The sequence below is a fragment of the Symsagittifera roscoffensis genome, chromosome 4, assembly GCF_963678635.1.
Source record: "Symsagittifera roscoffensis chromosome 4, txSymRosc1.1, whole genome shotgun sequence".
NCBI lineage: Eukaryota > Metazoa > Xenacoelomorpha > Acoela > Convolutidae > Symsagittifera > Symsagittifera roscoffensis.
The window spans coordinates 25,651,477-25,668,823 of NC_087065.1; the positions used below are offsets into that span (position 1 = coordinate 25,651,477).

Below are 17,347 nucleotides of genomic sequence, written 5' to 3' on the forward strand. Positions count from 1 at the left end.
TTCCAAGGCGACCCTTTCTTCTACCTATTCGGCTATGTTCTCTGTTTAAGTTTTCGTAATTTCGAACTGAAAAATTATGGATGAAAAAACACCCGGAGCAATAAAGGAAAATAAGATAAATCATGTAAATTGTTTCCTAGTGCTCGCTTGATATCCTAACCCATGAATTGCAAAAGCAAGCTTTTTGGCCTGTTTGTCAAGCATAAATATGCTTGAAAAATGACTTCCGTTAGTTTCCACATTACAAACGCAATCAATAAAGTTCAAAAGCAACCTTCATTGAGTTCAAACACAATATTTTTTCGGGTCAGTTAAGTTCCCCGGCGTCTGATTTTAATTTTGTATTTCGCAAATGAAGTTGAAACTTATTGCAGAGCACTGATTGATGGTGTTTGGCCTTGAAATAGAAAAGAAGGTTGATTGAATAAACCAATTTAATTTCTACAAATTACTATTGCGTATTTAAGGAAATTGTGTACATAAAGGCACAGCGGATAAGCGCGTGAACACATTAAACATTAACTAGCTCTGGGAGAGAAAAAAGACGGATAAAAAGAACAAGTTCTCGGAATAAAGATCTGTTCTTAGAAGAGTCTTTCGAAAACCCATAAGAAGCGATATAAGTTTATATTTTACATTAGGTTGGTTTCGTTAAATATTTGATGCAAAAGCAAATTCCCGTCCTCCAAAATAGTTTCTACGTTGTGCCACTGTTATTTCAGGACTGTTCAATTCAGTCCCATTCGTGGCGGACGATTTCTCGATCATTAATCTTGGAGTTGTACTGATTCCTGGTCCAAAATCTATGGGAGAATTTTTCCTCGATGATACAGCTCCTCCGTTGAACATATTTGCATACGGAGCAGGTTTTTCGGGCAACTTATGTGGACTTAACCGTTTAAAAATAGGACTCTGGTCTAAAATTGTTGGGGCAGCATTGGCGTTAGCGTAGTCTATGTTATTGACATCTTTTAGAATTGTATCTTGGTTCAGAAATTGGGAGGCCAAACTGGAATTTGAACTGGCGTTTGATAAAATGTGGTCCCCGTTGCTAATAGACGAGACGTCGCAGCTCGATAAATTGGCGGTGTTTTTTCGCGAACTTTGGTTTTGCATTTCATCATGCGTATAAAATGAATGTGAATTTGGAAATTGATGAATGTTTAGTTTTTTTGCCGTTCTCTGACGGTTTGTCTTTTTCAAACCCATCGCGGCAGAGTCAATGCTAAAACTTCTCAAGTTTGGATCTCGGGATGCTAAACCCGATTCGTTCACACTTAAAATGCTCGGAATGCTCGTTAAATCGTCAAGCGAATCATCGCATTCCGAATTGGTCGTGGTTTCAAAACTATCCTTGTGTCGGCGTGTCGCCGAAGAAGCAGTGTATGGGGACAATAGAGTTGAACTGGTTGCTCTGAAAGGATCCGAAACTTGTGGAACTTCGTCTTCTAGAATACTTTGAGGTCTGCTGTTTGAGACATTACTTAGAAGTCTAACAGGCTGCAAACTATGCCTTTTAAACTTCCCCGTGACGAGCGACCCTGGTCGTTTTATAAACATTCGACGGGCGGGAACTGAATTGTTGGAATGTGTGTTGCTAGACGAAAAGTGACGCTTGTGCTGGTCCAAACTTTCACTGTTGTTTTGATCCTCGTAAAGTTTTCTTTTCTGAAACTCTTTTGTTTTTTCCTGGAAAGTTTCCCAGTCATTTTTACCTCCCATGGAATAAACTGAAGATATTGACATGCTTTTAGATCGTTTTTCCAGTTCAATGTCCATTGCTTTCTGATGATACATCTGGCTCTGTGAAACTTCTGAGGCAGTCGAAACTTTTTTGTGACGATCGAGTTTGCATCTGCTTTCTCGTTCCATGCGCAGAAAATTGGTCGACCTGAAATGAAATACCTCTTGAAGTACTGGCGGTGCCATTTTCAGCAAAGCGGCTGATCTAAATGATATATGAAGTTTCAGGGCAGCTGATTTGCATTGATTTCCCAAGTAAGAGCTCTAACAATTTAACAGCCGCATCGAAAAAATTATTATTTCAAAAGTAAAATCTTCATGCAGTAAGAGCTCAAAGTAAAAGCTCATGAAGCGCTGTGCAAAAATGATTCCAATTTCGCTTTATGTACGTAAACTGCGTACCTAATAAACATACTTCATCCTTATAAGGGGAAATGAGCACCATTAAACGAAATATATACTTATAAAATATGTGAAAAACTGAACAAGGATAGCCGGTTGCTCTGCAAAAGAACAGAATAATCCGACCACACTGATTAAAGATTAACTTACCAAAAAAAAGAAAAAATGTAAACAATCAAAAAAATAGTTTCATTTTTTTTTCCACTTTTTGAGCAAAATTTTTAAATTTTTTTTCTCGAACGAGCTATTGAGTTAGGTGACAAAAAGAAGGAATGGATAATTATAAATACTAAAATAAAATGAAAATTGTAGTGTTTCGGTGGTCAGCCTCAGGTCTAAATTAGTCTGATAACCCGAAAACTTTAGTACCAAGTTTTCTGGACACTTCGATAATTCCAATTATTGATGAAAGGGCTTGAATATTCTACCACTTTTAAACACCTACGAGCTTTCTTTGAAGTATTCAAAATCGGCTAAAAAGGCCCCACGCTATAGTTCCTTCCCACTTCGTGAAGTGATTGGAACAATCAGTGAACTTGAGTTAAACATTATATCACCCACAATAAAATTGTAAAATGGTAAAATGTATGAACAAACTTGAACGAAGTAGGAGGAGCTTTTCCCAATTTCGACTTCTCGTCTCTCTTATAGAACTTCGGCATGAATTCCGACACGCTTATTCGTTTTCTTTTGGGGCTTCCGGAGTATAGCTGTGTGTTGCCGCCACGTCTCACGACAGTCGGGCGACAAATCAACGAGTCACTTTCGTCCGAGTGGCGGCCATCTTCGTCGTTGTCGTCGTCGTTTTCATCTGAATCGTTATTGTTTACCTGTTTTCCCGCCTCCATTTCCTTAAGGAAAGCTGCAATGCTGTCTTTTAGTGGGTCGTTTTCTGCCGGACCCTCGCCGCCCTGTTCGGCATCATTATTGTCGACTACGTTGCCGGGGACAGCGACTGCGGAATTGGCAGGTGGTTTACTTATTGCAGGGTAGTCGTTAGCAACGATAGCACCTAATTCGAAACAATTCGAAATTAAAAGAACAAAGGGCCAGTTTTATCAATTCTGAAGGGATATATCTTCGCTAAATGTAATAGCATTAACAAAAAAGCAAAACTTCACATTAGCAGGGATTTGAATAAAAAGTCAGGATGTTAATGAAAAAGTATGGGTCAAAGAAAACTATTTAAATTGAGAGTGTTAGCACGTTTTCACAGAAACTCCAAAATTTGAAACTCGAATTACGTTTTCAATTTTAATTCCACAAAAAATGCTAACTGAGTTATGACCGAGTTGGTTAACTCATAGAGTAATTTCGGATAGGGTACACCGTCTGCTCGTCACGCTATCTTATTTTCGGCCGGATAGATTCGTGCAATTTCTTAGTCTAATACCGATCCTAATCTTACTCTTATACTATCTAGTCTCAGGTTGTTTAACTAGTCTCTGCTAGGCTCAATAGATCTAGGGTATACTGGTTTATTGCGGTTGCTGAAGTGCTCGGGAGAGTCCAACTAATTTCTAAGTTAAATTCAAATCTCTCTGGTGCTGAAATTACAAGTAACTTCAGCACTTACAAATAAGTGGGTTGTTAGTTAGATGGATCATGATTGGTTAATATTAAATACTTTACATTGGTAAAATATCTAAATTATCCAATCATAAAATGTAGTTTAGATCAGGTTCCACCCATCCGGGTTTTACAGAGTTTTTTAGAATAGTTCTTCTGCAATTCGAAGGATGGATGATGGACGTTGGTGTTTGGCGAACATCTTATTTCTTCTGTTTCCTTTTTGTTAAAGAAGTTCCAGGAAGCTGGAGTTAGAGACATAAGACGTTGTGTCTTCTAGTGACAACGACTAAGTCTTCGCAACAAACTCAAATCTGATTTCAGAATGGTTGGCTATGTCAGGTTTTTCTGTTCTGCGTGGAGAACTTCTTTTGTGTCTGATCTAGTTTGGGAATGGCGTGGAGATTGTGCGTGGAGGGGATGCCTGGTTACTCGGATCTGTACGTATACTTGAACATCGAGGTGGTCATTGGTCTAGTTCAATGAAGTCCTTTTCTGCGAAGTCAAGTCGTACTCTAAATCCTTTGAGTTGTGATTGTGAGTGGCATATCGATTGTGGTTGGTCATTCTCTCTCGAGTGTAGTGGGGTCGTTTTGTCTTTAGATGTTCGTCCTTGGTGTTGTATTCTGATCTATGTATTGCATAATGTAATTTACATTTTATAAAACATTTATTAGTTTAATATTTTTTAATTATGATTTTAGTTAGTTGTTTTCACAAAAGCTTTTTGTTTTAGTTCGGTTATTTTGAAGAGTTACTCACACTTGAGTAGCTCTTATTAAAAATAGAGGTGTGGTCACAAAGCGTGGATGTAGCACGGTGGGTTAGGCCGGCTATAGAGCATGCTCAGGACGTCCTTCCTGGTGGGTTAGGCCAGGAGTGGGAGTATGATTTCATGCGGTTTTTGTGAGGGGTCCTGTTATGTGACAACGTTTTATGTTGGGTTTGTTGTGGTTTTTCTTATGTCTTGTTGGTTATGTCCTTTTTCCAAAAAGCAAATTGTTCGTGGTATGGGTTTGTCTTTTGACTTTTTTGTGTTTTATTATTTCTTTCTTAGACTTTATAATAGTCTTCAAAAGAATAAATTATCCAGTTTTAAACTGGGTTAATCCGGTTTGGGTACCGTTGGTTTCCTTTTCTTAGTCATGCTGTTATTCTATGATTTGTGGTATTTAGTAAGCTGCGTTGGTTAGTTTTGTTTAGTATATGATTCCTTTCCAACCGGGTTAAAGGAAGGTTTGAAACATGTTATTATATGTTAGAGTTGTTGAGTGTGAAAACTTGAAACTGAAATTCATTATTTTAAACAATTCTTCGTGGGCGAGCTGTGCGAGTGTGGATAGAATTTCTGTGCGAATGAATGAGAATATCAAAAGGTTAGTACTGCATTTGCTTCTTATTAATTTACTGCATAGAATTTTGAAATTTACTGCTAGTTATGGGGGAATTTTAAATTACAAATTTTCATCATAATTAGATTTACTGCTTGTGGGGAAAATTTTAGAAATGAATTTATTGCATTGGTATTAAATTTATAAATTTATAAGTGTAAGAGATTAATAGAATTTTTGAAATCTGTTTGATGAAATTTGCGATTTTTATTTGTCTTTTGTGGTTTTTGTAGGTGATTGTCGGATGAAGGCTAAAAATCTAAAGAAAACATGGATAAAGTATGGTGAGTTTTTTAATATTTTAATTAGTTAGTAATATTCATTTAATTCATACTTACCTGTTAGTCGTCGGGGAAAAAACCGTGGGGGAAGATGTCGTGAATTAGTTCTGAAGTTGTTAGTAGTTTAGCTAAGATGCGGATGATATTTTTAGTCTGAAGCAGTGGCCAAAGCAATTGAAGTGCCTTAATAGTGGTTAGTTCTTCAGTGCCAACTGCAAACTCATAAGGTGTGTTTTGGATTAGATTATATAATTTGTGATTGAATTTAGTGTTGTGGATGAATTCTAAAATTGGGATTTCTATGGGTTGTACAAACTCGTGCGGGATAAGGAAGGGTCGGGATTCTTCGGCGTTGAAGGTCTTGGTGATGGGACAGAAGATGTACATTTGGGTTATGGGGTCATAATTACGAAGAATACCATGAAGGTTAGTGTCTTTAATACAATATGTGAAATTTAGGAAAAATGGTGAAGTGTATTTGGAATTAATGAATTGAAAACGATGGTGTGGTTGTCTAGAGGGTGTGTGTAGGTCAAAGTGATTTTGGATGAAGCGATAATAACTATATGTGTGGGTTTGTTTAGTGCGCAACATAATATCGTGTGAGCAGTGTAAATCTCTTTCGTGTGGTGCAAGGAAATGAAAGGTTAGTGAAAATATTTGGAAGCGTTCTTTGAAACTTTCGTATGCTTGTGTGTCTATTAGTGCTTCTGAAATAATGTGATCAAACTTTCGGTCGAAGATGTTTAGTGTAAATATATATGGTGTCTTGATGAAAAATTTCTCAGTAATTTGTGGATTAGCGAAGCGATCGTCGTCTAAGAATTGATCTTGGTTAGCTCTGATGATGTTGTGATCATAGTATTCGAGTGTATATTCGTTAGCTCTAGGTGCAGTGTGTGTTTTTAGTGATTTTTTATATCCAACGTAAGTAAATTGTCTAGCGGTTAGTGGTGTAGTGAGTCGATATAGCATGTCCGTATTTCGCTCTATATCGATGTGAGTGTTAGATAAAGGTAAGCAAAGAGGGTTAGTAAAATGATAATATGAGGTCCAAGAGAGAGTGGGCATTAAAACGTATTCATCTACAAAGTTGCGTGTTTCGTTAGTGTCGTGGGGGGTGTTTAAGGTGTATTGTGGGAATGAGGGTAAGGTGATGGCTAAAAATTCTTTTGTGTTAGTATGCTTGGGGTGGTTGATGTATTCACGGGCTGTTCCTGGTTTTGCTGGGAAAGGATGGTTGGGGAACTTTCTTTTAAAAGTGCGGTAAGCTCTATTAGTGTTGAGTGAAGATTCAGTTGATGTGGATGATGGTGCTAATGATTCAGTATAATTTGAAGAGGGTGTAGGGGTAGGGGGTTGGATGAATTTATTGTGGAGGAGATTTGGTTTATGGTTGGGGTATTAAGGTGGTAGGGTTGTTGTTGAAGGGTAATAAAATTATCTAGCTCTGGGGAGATTCGGGGGGTGTCTGGAGAATGAGATGATTGGTCAGAATGGTATGAGGAGTAGGTTGGGGTAACTTGGGAAGCATAAGAGGGTGTGGGAGTAATGGGGTCAGGGTTATTGGATAATATGGGTTGAAAAGGGGGTTGAGAAAAATTAGAAGAGTTATGAAAATTATTGGATGGGGATGGTTCTGAGTCGGCAAATTCATCGGGGGTTTCAATATTCGGGTTATTGAGTTGTGAGATGGAATATAAAACTGAGATGTGTGAATTAGTGTCGGAATTCATGCCTGATGTTACATTACTAGGTGGAAAATCGGGTGGCGGAAAAGCAAAAAGTGGTATTATTGGGATTGGAGAGGTAAAATTGGTTGGGTGGGAATTTGATTGGTGTAGTGATCCAAGTTGGCGGCTCATCGTGGGCTAAAAAAATGATTATTTTGAGACTGAAAAGCGGTGGTATGGGGTTGTTCAATAATTTGTTCATAAGTATTATCATCTTGTGACTGGTGTGTCATTATATGTTGAATGGGACTTTGTGATGTGGTGAGTCGAAAATTTGGATTATGTGTGATGGCTAAATTTCGAAAATTTCGTGGGACTAGGGATAGTGGATGGTTATTTGGTAGGGCTGGTAATTGTGGTGCCGTTGGCGTTATGTCTACATTGTTATGTTCTTCGTCGTATGTATTTTGTCGTGTTGCTATTTTTGTGTTATATTCTTTTATTTGTGCGTCTAAAAGAATTTTGTTTATAGATGTAGAAAAGATTCCAAAAAATCCTGCAAAGAGTATGCGTGCTACACTTGCTTGTCGATTGACTTGTGTGTGTATAGCACATGTGTTGTAGATTCCTTTTAAAAGTGAGAAAAGAAATCCAATAAAGTTAAACATTGCGTATAAAATAGTCAATTTTTCTAAGATGTAGTAGGGCCATCCTAGAAAATCGAGGATCTCATTTTTGAGTGTAACAAAGCTAAAAATGTTAATTGGTGATATATCTTGGGGACGGTATTTTTCACCGTTTAGATATATATAATCTTTAATGTCTTTAAAATATCCGCTATAGTCTTGCGTGTAGATATCGGCAAATCCTGCGGTTTCTGCAAGTTTGCGTAAATTTTGGTCTATTGATTGTCTTTGTATAGTGTCCATTTGTGTTAATAATTCTTGGAATTGTTGTGTTCTAATGTGATGTTGAATATCTGATTTTGAATAGATTCCTATTGATTGTAAGTCTATATTTGGGTTTCGAGCAATAGCGCGAATGCTTTCTGGTGAAAATTTTTTGAGTGATTGCATTAATGTGGGATATGGAGTGAGAAGATAATATTTATTTTCATCAGGGTTTAGTTGTACTACATTGTGGCTGTTTTCTGATCCACATGGGACTGCGGTATCCCAGAAATAGGTTCTTCGTGAAAGTGTATCCACGAAATGTACTTTATTCTTATAAAAGATAGGGATTCTTTTATAACATCGTTTATCTTCAAAAACGTATAGTGGTGATACTTTTTTAGTACAAGTATAAAACCATAAGATGTTTCCTTCATAGTCTAAAAAATTTGATCTATTTCCAGATAATAAGTATCCTGCATAGGGTATTTTTAATACTGCTAGTGCAAGTGATTGTAATATTTGTGTTCGTTCTAATTCGCATAGTTGGTGTAGTGTTTCTAATTCGGAGAATGACATTTCTTGAAAAATTCGGCTAATTGTATAATCTAGTTTCATATCTAAATGAATATCATAGTGGATATTACCGAAATATGTAGTATTCATTAGTGATAATTCTTGTAAGCGTGTGCTTCTGGTGTCATGGGGTTTTAGATGTCCACCAGGTTGTCCGTTGCTTTTTTCAAAATTAACTGGTATATAGGATGTTCCTTCGTTTAGAGGATGACCTGTGGCATATGGGTCAATTTTTACTTTTCCAGTGGTCATGTCGAATCCTTTTTCGTATTCAACTAATATTTCAGAGTATTGTGTTCTGTGAAGTGGATTCCTGTATTTACATGCAAGTTCTGTTTCTTGATATATTTGAAAACGTGTCAATTTATTTTCTATATTGTCTATGTTTCTAAAATTAGAACTTAGTTTTCGTGATGGATGGACTTGTTCATATGGAATTGATTGTATAAAATATTTTTCGTGAAATTTTATCATACGAGCGTGTATTTTTGCTACTTGAAATGTTGTACATGTATCTTCGGGGAACCAAACAATTGTTGCTTGCGTTCTCGTTGTAGGGTCGCAATAACCTTGATCATTTTTACAAGGTAATCGGATTCCTTGATAGATCATTGTATTATCTGATAAATCTCGTGTTAGTTGTATTTTTTCGAGTTGTATTTTCCAATCAAAAAACATTATTTCTTGGTATCCTTTATTTTTTGTGTCTGCTTTGCAGTTTGATGGGTCGTTTATACCAATGTGTGGTATCCAATGTTTATCGTGTAGGTCATAGGTTAATCGTCCGTGTGCGCCGTTATACGGGTATTTTTCGTCTAGTTTTATATGTCCTTGGTGTCTTTCAAGTTGTGATTGATGTACAGAGTCTGGAAAAACTTGAAAATTAACTAACTTTCTTTGGGAGTTTTTATTTCGTGTGATGTTTAGTCTAAGTAATTCATTTTTACAATCGTCGGGATTGAGATGTAAAAGACGTTCTATATTACTTTGATAGAATGATTCATGGTCAAGTCGGTTTTTGTTTCCGTTCGAGACTTGTGAACAATGTACTTTCTTTTCGGAAAATGTTGCTGTGAATTTATAACCTGTAACTGTTGTTGCTCGGGCTTTTGAATAGAGTGTTGCTATTACATCTGTGGTTTCTATAGCTTGTGGTTCTGTTTCACATTGTGATACTTGATTTATTGCATATTTATGTAGTGTTTTTTGTTCATTTTCTTCACAATCGTAATGTGTTACTAATAAATCTTGTGGTCCTGTACGAGGGGAAGGGTTTATGTTTTGATTTGAGATTACTAGAAAAAGGAGTTGGAGAAAAATTAATAATTTTAGAATATACATGTGTATGATAATCCTGAATATGGATTATAAAATGTAATGTAGCCAATTGTGTTTTTAGTATATCTGTCGTATTTGTATATTACTTCAGTAGTTATAAACGGTGGTGGTAGTGATTGAGCTGTTATGTTAGGTGGATTTAATGGGTAGGGATGTTGGGTAATATTATTTAACTTAACTGTGATTTCAAACTTTAATTGTAAACTGTTTTGTTGGAGTATTTGAATATTGTGATCACGGATATCGTTGTGAATATCTTGGCGATATTGTAATCTATTAAGTGCCCAGTTATGAAGGCGGTTACTTTCTTGATGTTGTCCAAATAATGGTGGAGGTGCTGTAAATGTATTCCAATCTAGTCTTAAAGGAATATTTATTGATGATTGTTCTCGATATCTGGCGTCGAGATTATTTGGAAAATTCAAGTTAAAAGGTGGTGGTGAAATCTGGCTTATTGATGGTGTTGATGGTAGTGATAATGTTTCTGGTAGTGATGAGGATGTTGTTGTATCCGTAGAAATATCTATTGGATTATTGACTAAATTTAATTCACCTTGTGTAAATGAATGTGTTGTCCAATATGGTAGTCGTGATGCCTGGTTTGGGGGGTTAAAGGGATTTTCACGTATTTGTTCAGATGTTGGTGTTGAACCTAAGTAATCTGATGGTAGGCTTGAGGTGCTACGTTGTGAAAGAATCGTAGGGGTTTCTGGTAATGTATCAATGGTGTTTTCTGGAGTGTTTTGTGATGGGGATTGAGGTATATCAAAGTGAACTCGGGGAGTTTGAAAATTTCTGTTTCGTCGAGGATGTATAATTTGTCTATTTATTTCGACTGTATTTTGGTTTTGACTAGGATTTCTTATTCCATTTAGTTCTTGTGGTAGTGTTGGGTATAGGTTATATGTTGGTTCGCTTAGAGGTGCTTGTCGTTGAACTGGTTCTAGTGGTTCTGATAAACGAGCATGTCGTTCTTCAAAAGTGTATGGATTGTCTTGAAAAGAAATTCGTGTAGATGTTTGAGGATTTTGAGTAATTGAAGGTGGTGTTTGGTTATCTTGGGATGATGTCGGTGAAGACTGATTCTGTGACTGTTGGGTAGCAATTTTTGATGGATTTTTGAATTGTTACTTTAGTGGGAAGGTTTATGTTTATTATAGTATTCTTCCAAAAAAAGAAATAGAAGGATTGTTGCTAGGGCAAATGTGAAGATTGCTTTCTTTATACATTTACATATTGTCAAAATGAGGGATGATAAGAATGCTATGAAAATTACAAACAATAAAAAAATATCGGTTCTACTGAAAATTGTTCGTATCATTTAGACAAGTTATATGACTCGTACCTGTGGATGTAATCAAGGGTTTTGGAAAGTTGGAGGAATAGTTCGAGTATAGTGTAGAAAATTAAAAAAATGTTACAAAAAATGATTAGGATTATTAGAAAAGATTCAAGTATATCAAAAAGAAATATTATAAAGGTTTCAAGTATTGTAAAAAAATGTTTAAAATTTATGAGTATTTGAGTAACTGATTGAGAGAAAAGCATTTAAGAAATGATCTCTTGGTCGAATATTTTTTGCTGTTTGAGGCGATTTTCTAGTGTGGTCGGATTATTTATTAGTTTTTTGACAAGTGGGTTGAGTTCTGTAAAAAATTGTTGGGGGCAATTTTCATGGTGACTGGGAGGTCGTCTTTTTCTTTATTTTTGTTTGTCAAATGATCCGGGGTATGGTGAGATTTTTATACTTTAGGCTAATTAAAATGTTCATTTTGTTACTTTAGGCTAAGTTAACAAATTTGTTTTGGGGGTATTCGTGGTCTGAGTTGGGGAAATATTGTTGATCTTTGGGTTATTAGATAAGGGAGGGGTACGGTATTATGGTGATATTTATTTTAGTTGTCAAGTTGGAGTGGTTTGCTTATTTTTGACCTGGAGGTCGTAAAGTTATAGTTATAGATGTGCCTGGAGTTCTATATGATTCGTCTAATTGGTCTTAGTTTGAGTTAGAGAAAGTGACGGATTGGATGAATCCTATTGGTCTATTTTGAACTAGAATTATTGCGTACTTTTCAGCATGTTATTTTGAAAAATGTAAATGAAAAATGTTTCGAAGGTTTCAAGATAGTGAAGTATAATGTTAAAATTACTTTTGAAATTCCACTTTCTTTAAAATTTTAGATTGGGGATGAATATTTTATAGTTTTTACGTGGTTGATTTCGGAGTCTTGTTGTTTTTCTATTTTCTGATTTGTCGATTTGTTCTTGGGGTATTATTTGTTCGGTCATTTTTCTATTTTTTCTTTGTTTTTGGCGATTCTTTATGGTTTTGTGTATTGTTTTTGGTGGCGATTGGTTTTGTGTTTTGATTTTCGGTGGGGTTATCATTTTGTTCTGTGTTTTTCAGATGTGGTTCATTTTGAATGATTTTTAATCCTGTGAAAGAATATAATTGAGTTAATTCGCGGAGTGCGTATTCTTTTGGGTAATAAGGTAATAGGTTGTTTCGATGTTGAACGATTTCTTTTTTGTTTGAGTCGGTAATTTTATATGTGACATCAGTGGGTTTTGCAATTATTTGGTATGGTCCTTTTCGAAGGGGTTGTAATTTTTTAGAAATTCCTTTTTGTGTATTAAAATTAGGTATTAAAACAAATGTTCCAATTTTTAATTCGGAGGCTGGTGTAAAACGTGAATTGATTTGTTCATTAATGTTTTGTCTTTGTAATAACTTTTTTGTTATTTTTTGATAAATTTCATTGTGTTTTTTATCTCTATTTAGAATCCATTCGGTGTGTGTACCGGAGGCTAGTTTAAGAATTTGTGGGTGATGAAAATGATCTTCATCGTGTGTATGTAAAGGTAGGTTATAACAAATTGAGTCTTTATTTGGTTGACAATAACCTTGTGCGTTTTTATGAGAATTTGCTGTAAACATTATTGGTTTGCGTGGCTTTTGGTTAAAAACCATTTCGTATGGTGACATTCCTAAAGTTGTCGTGATTTGTGAATTATACGCTAAGGGAAATAATTTTACATCTGCTGACCATTCGGTATATTTTGTATCATTTCCGTTGATGATACATCTAAGATATTCTTGTAATGAACGGTTCATACCTTCGACTAAGCCGTTTGTCCAAGGTGCACGAGATGTACGTGGTTTGTGTTTAATGTTATATAAATGACATAGTGTGATAATTTCATTATTTATGAATTCTGTACCGTTGTCTGTAACTAAAATTTCTGGTAGTCCGAATTTTGCTATCCAGTGTTCATAGAGTGTTGTGTGAGCGTAATAAGCGTTACAATGTGGTACTGGGTTAATTGCTACATAATGTGTAAATGCGTCAACAATTACCATAATGTAGGAGTTTCCTTCGGATGAGGGTGAAATTGGTCCTTTGGTATCAAATGAGATACGATGGTTAAAGTACAAACTTTGTCCTTTAAAATCTTGTTTTTGTGCTATTTGTTTTTGATTTGGGTAAGGTTTATTTAGTTGACATACTATACAGTCATTGCATAGTACTTTTATCCAAATTGGTGCATTTGGGAAGTAAAAATTTTGTATAAAATTTGAATATGTTTTTTCTGATCCAGAGTGTCCTTTAATATTTTGTGTATGTGAAATATTAAAAGCTATAAGAATCATACTTAAAGGGAGACATGGAACTGTAGATTCATTCAGGTTATACTCTAAAAGGTCTGTATTTTCGTTAATTGTTGTGTTGTTAAATTTGCGAAAGTATCGGAGGAGTGTTTTGTTTCCTAGAATGGTTGAATCTGCTTTGATAGGTTTAGTTTTATATTTGTGCCATGATTTCAGTTGTCGAATTACTGGGTCAAGGTTTTGATATTGTTTCAGTCTTGAAATTGTAATTATTTCTGTTGGGGGGAGAAAAATGTTTTCGACTTCTAATTTAGATAAGGGTATTGTATCAAGTGGGTCGTGAAGGTCAAAAACTTGATTTATTGTGTATTTTGAATCATTTGTTTGTGGTCCTGATAAATTTATTTTATCAGTTAAATCTTCTTTTTCAATTAGTGGAAAATGGTCTTTCTTAGGCGGGTGTTGTTTTGTTCGTTTTTGTTGGGTGTTATTTTTTATCCATTGAGAATATGGGATTGGTTTGAAAGTTGATGTTCCAAGTAGATCAACTTCATAATGATTATTTTGACAATCTAAATAAAGTGGGAAATGTTGTAAATTATTTATTTGTGATTGTTCAATATCAGTTTTTACTGCATATTTGCATTCCAATCGGGGTGATGTTTCGTTTTCTGCAAGGTAGAATTTTATGTTTTTGGGTATTTCAACTGTTGTTTTTCGTGTAAGTAATTCAGGTGGTGTATTTCGACTTAAGGTGTCTGGTAATGCAAGATTTTTTCCTGCAGTCCAAACTATATGTAAGTTTGGAAATTTCATTAGAATTAGTTGAAATCTGTAAACTCGGTGGTTTGGGTTAGATTTTTGTGTAAAGAGAAAGATGATTGGTTTATGGTCTGTGAATAGAACTGTTGGATGTTTTGATCCAAGTATCAGAAATTCATATTCTGTCAGTGTATATATTATGGCTGTACATTCTCTCATTAGAGTTGAGAGTCGTAGCTCTGCTTGAGTGAATAATCGAGAATTTGCTGATATGAGGTTCATTTTATTTGTACCATTATGTGATTGTAATAGTGCTGCACCGATGCCAAAGTTCGAAGCATCGCACATTGCATAAAATGGTTGATTTGAATCTGGAATTGTGTTTGAAATTTGTTCAGTTAAAAGTTTCTTTATTTCTTCAAATCGTGTTTGATGTTCTGTGTTCCATTCAAAATTATTTTGTTGTCTAAGGATGTTATAAAATGGTCGTAGATATAATTGCATTTTATAAACATATTTACTTAAAAAGTTTAACATTCCAAGAAATTCTTGGATTTTCTTTTTATTTGTTAGTGGTTGAAGTTTTTGAATAGCGTCAATGCGTGATTTCAATGGAGTGATTGTTTTTCTTTCTATATTATGTCCTAAGAATTTAACTCTTGTCAAAAAGAAGTGTGATTTATCGGGGGCGGCCTTCAGATTTTCGTTCTGAAGTATTTGGTGATATTTTTCTAAAACATTGAACATTTCGTCTTTTGTTTGTGATTGCATAAAAACATCGTCTAAATAGGTGATTGCGTTTTTCTTGAGTATCAGTGGTCTAAAAATTTTGCTCATAAAAGCTGAAAATGCTGCTGGTCCTATGGATATTCCATAGAATAAGCGGTTGAATTCATATTGTTGGTTTCCGATAACAAATTGTGTTAAACGTCGTGATTGTTCATCTAGTGGCATTTGATTGTATGCACTATTCATATCGGCGGTTGTAAAGTATTTGCCGTTTATTTTTGTTAAAATAACTTGTATTGGTTCAATGGGCCAATTACATTTTGATTCATCTATGAGTGAATTGAGGTATCTAGCGTCGAGAACGATTTTTAATGATTCTCCTTTAGCTAGAATGATAACGGGGTTGATAAATGTGTTGCCTTTTGGTTGTTCTTCTTTATTAACTGGTGATATAATGTTGTATTGTTCTAAAATATCGAGTAATCTGTTTACTTTATCATGTAAGTGAATTGGTACTTTACTTGCTCTCTGTTTTTTGAAAACTGCGTCTGGTTTTAACGGGAGATGTAGTGATGAACTGATTTTTCCAACATCGAATTTTGATGTTGCATAGACTGATGAATATTTAATTAGCTGTTTGGCTAATTTTTCGAATTCGTCTTGTGTTATTTGTGAATGTTGGAAATTAAACATTGTTAAAAATTTTTGTTGGTCCTCTGTGTAGTTACTTATGTTGAATGTAGGTTTGAAATATGGAGTTTTTGTGAAATAATCCGTATTTCTGTTTTCGTTACTTATTATATTATTTATAGATAATTCTTCATTAAGAATTGTAGATTGGCAAATATCTAGTAATTGGAGTATATTATTTACGCGATAAGCTTTTTCGTGTATTGGTGATATTGTAGCGTTGGTTTCACAATATCCTAAAAGTCCTAAAGGTAATGTTACTTGGTAAGGTGTGTTGTTATAGACATGTAAGGAAATGATATCTGAATTCGAGTTTTTCAAATATTTTATGGATGAGATTGTGATTTTGAAAAATTTGTGAATAGGTTTGAATTCAAATTCTGACATATAAAATTTTTGTTTGTTTTGTTCTTTATCATATTGGTGAACTTGTTTGATTGAAAAATTATAGATATTTCCTGATAGTGGTTTTAGGTGTTTTCTTTGTTGGTTAAATATCGGGTAGAATTTTGAAAAGAATGGTGGTTGTTTATTTAATCTTTGAAAAAATGTTAAGGATGTTTCTTTTGTTTTTGTATATTTATCTTTGATTAATATTTTACTATTTAGTATGTTAATTGTTGGTATATACTTCGAAATAAATGGTATTCCAATGATATTATATTTAATGTCAGTGATATGGAATATTTGTTTAAATGGCTTATTTAAAATTTTGCTTTGTTCCATTGTTCTGGTGGGGAGGAGAAATAATTGGATTTTTCCGTAGTTTATCAATGTTGATCCTTGTGCTGTTGCTAACTTACTGGAGGTTTCAAGAGGTGTTAGCTTTGGGTGTAAAGTTTTTATTTCATTCCATGTGGGGATGTTTATTATGTTTGATTCTGCTCCTGAATCAATTAAAAAATCTATTTCAAGGTCTGGTGGTTGAAATTCTTTATTTCTTGGGCTTTCTAAGAGAAATGGTATTGTCCAAATTTTTTCTTTAGGTTGTTCTTTTTGTATATTTTGATAAATGTGGTTTGTATTCAAGCATTTTGTTTTGGTATTTTTATTGGTTTGATTTGTAGTGTTAATCTCATTTGTTTCTTGCGTCGTTGGTGTGGAATTTATGGGTGTAGTGTAATAATTTTGAAGAAATTCTGATTGATTTTCATATATGTGTGATGAAAAAGGTTGTTCATATATGACAGATTCATAGTCATTTTCGACTTTTATCATATTGATAGAAAGAGTGTTTTCAGTATCACTTTCTGAATCTGATGATGTACAGTTTATTTGATTGAGTTGTAACGTATCAGTTACTGTGTCATCAATACCTGGAGGGTCTGATGTTGTTTCTGGATTAGATTGTACTTGATTGATTTGTCTTTGATGTTTAGGTGTACTACTTCTGTGGCGATTATTAGAATTATTATAGTTATTATTATTCCGGTGTGGTGATTGGGAATAATTTCTATAACGATTATTATAACTTGAGTGTCGATTTTGTGAATTATTTCGCGATCTGTTTTGGTAATTATTGTTTGGTCTGTTATAGTTCGATCTATTATATGAGTTATTCCTTGATTGATTGTTCGGGTAATTCTGGTTTCGGTTGTTTGAATAACTTCTATTTCGATTATAGGAGTAGTTTCTATTCCTATTGTATGATGAATTTCGTGATTGGTTGTTTGGATAGTAGTTATTTCTTGAT

The 17,347-nt window shown here is 34.5% G+C and overlaps 1 protein-coding gene across 1 annotated transcript in view; it reads right to left on the reverse strand.

Moving 5' to 3' along the window:
• Positions 1–436: 436 nt before the first annotated feature.
• LOC134843952 (uncharacterized) overlaps positions 437–17,347 on the reverse strand; it is a 72,698-nt gene continuing 55,787 nt past the window's right edge. Inside the window, exons 5-6 of the mRNA XM_063860330.1 lie at positions 2,743–3,157; positions 437–1,891 (exon numbers count right to left, since the gene is read on the reverse strand). Coding sequence (XP_063716400.1) covers positions 652–1,891; positions 2,743–3,157 — 1,655 coding nt within the window. The 3' untranslated portion in view covers positions 437–651. The remainder of the gene's footprint in view (positions 1,892–2,742; positions 3,158–17,347) is intronic.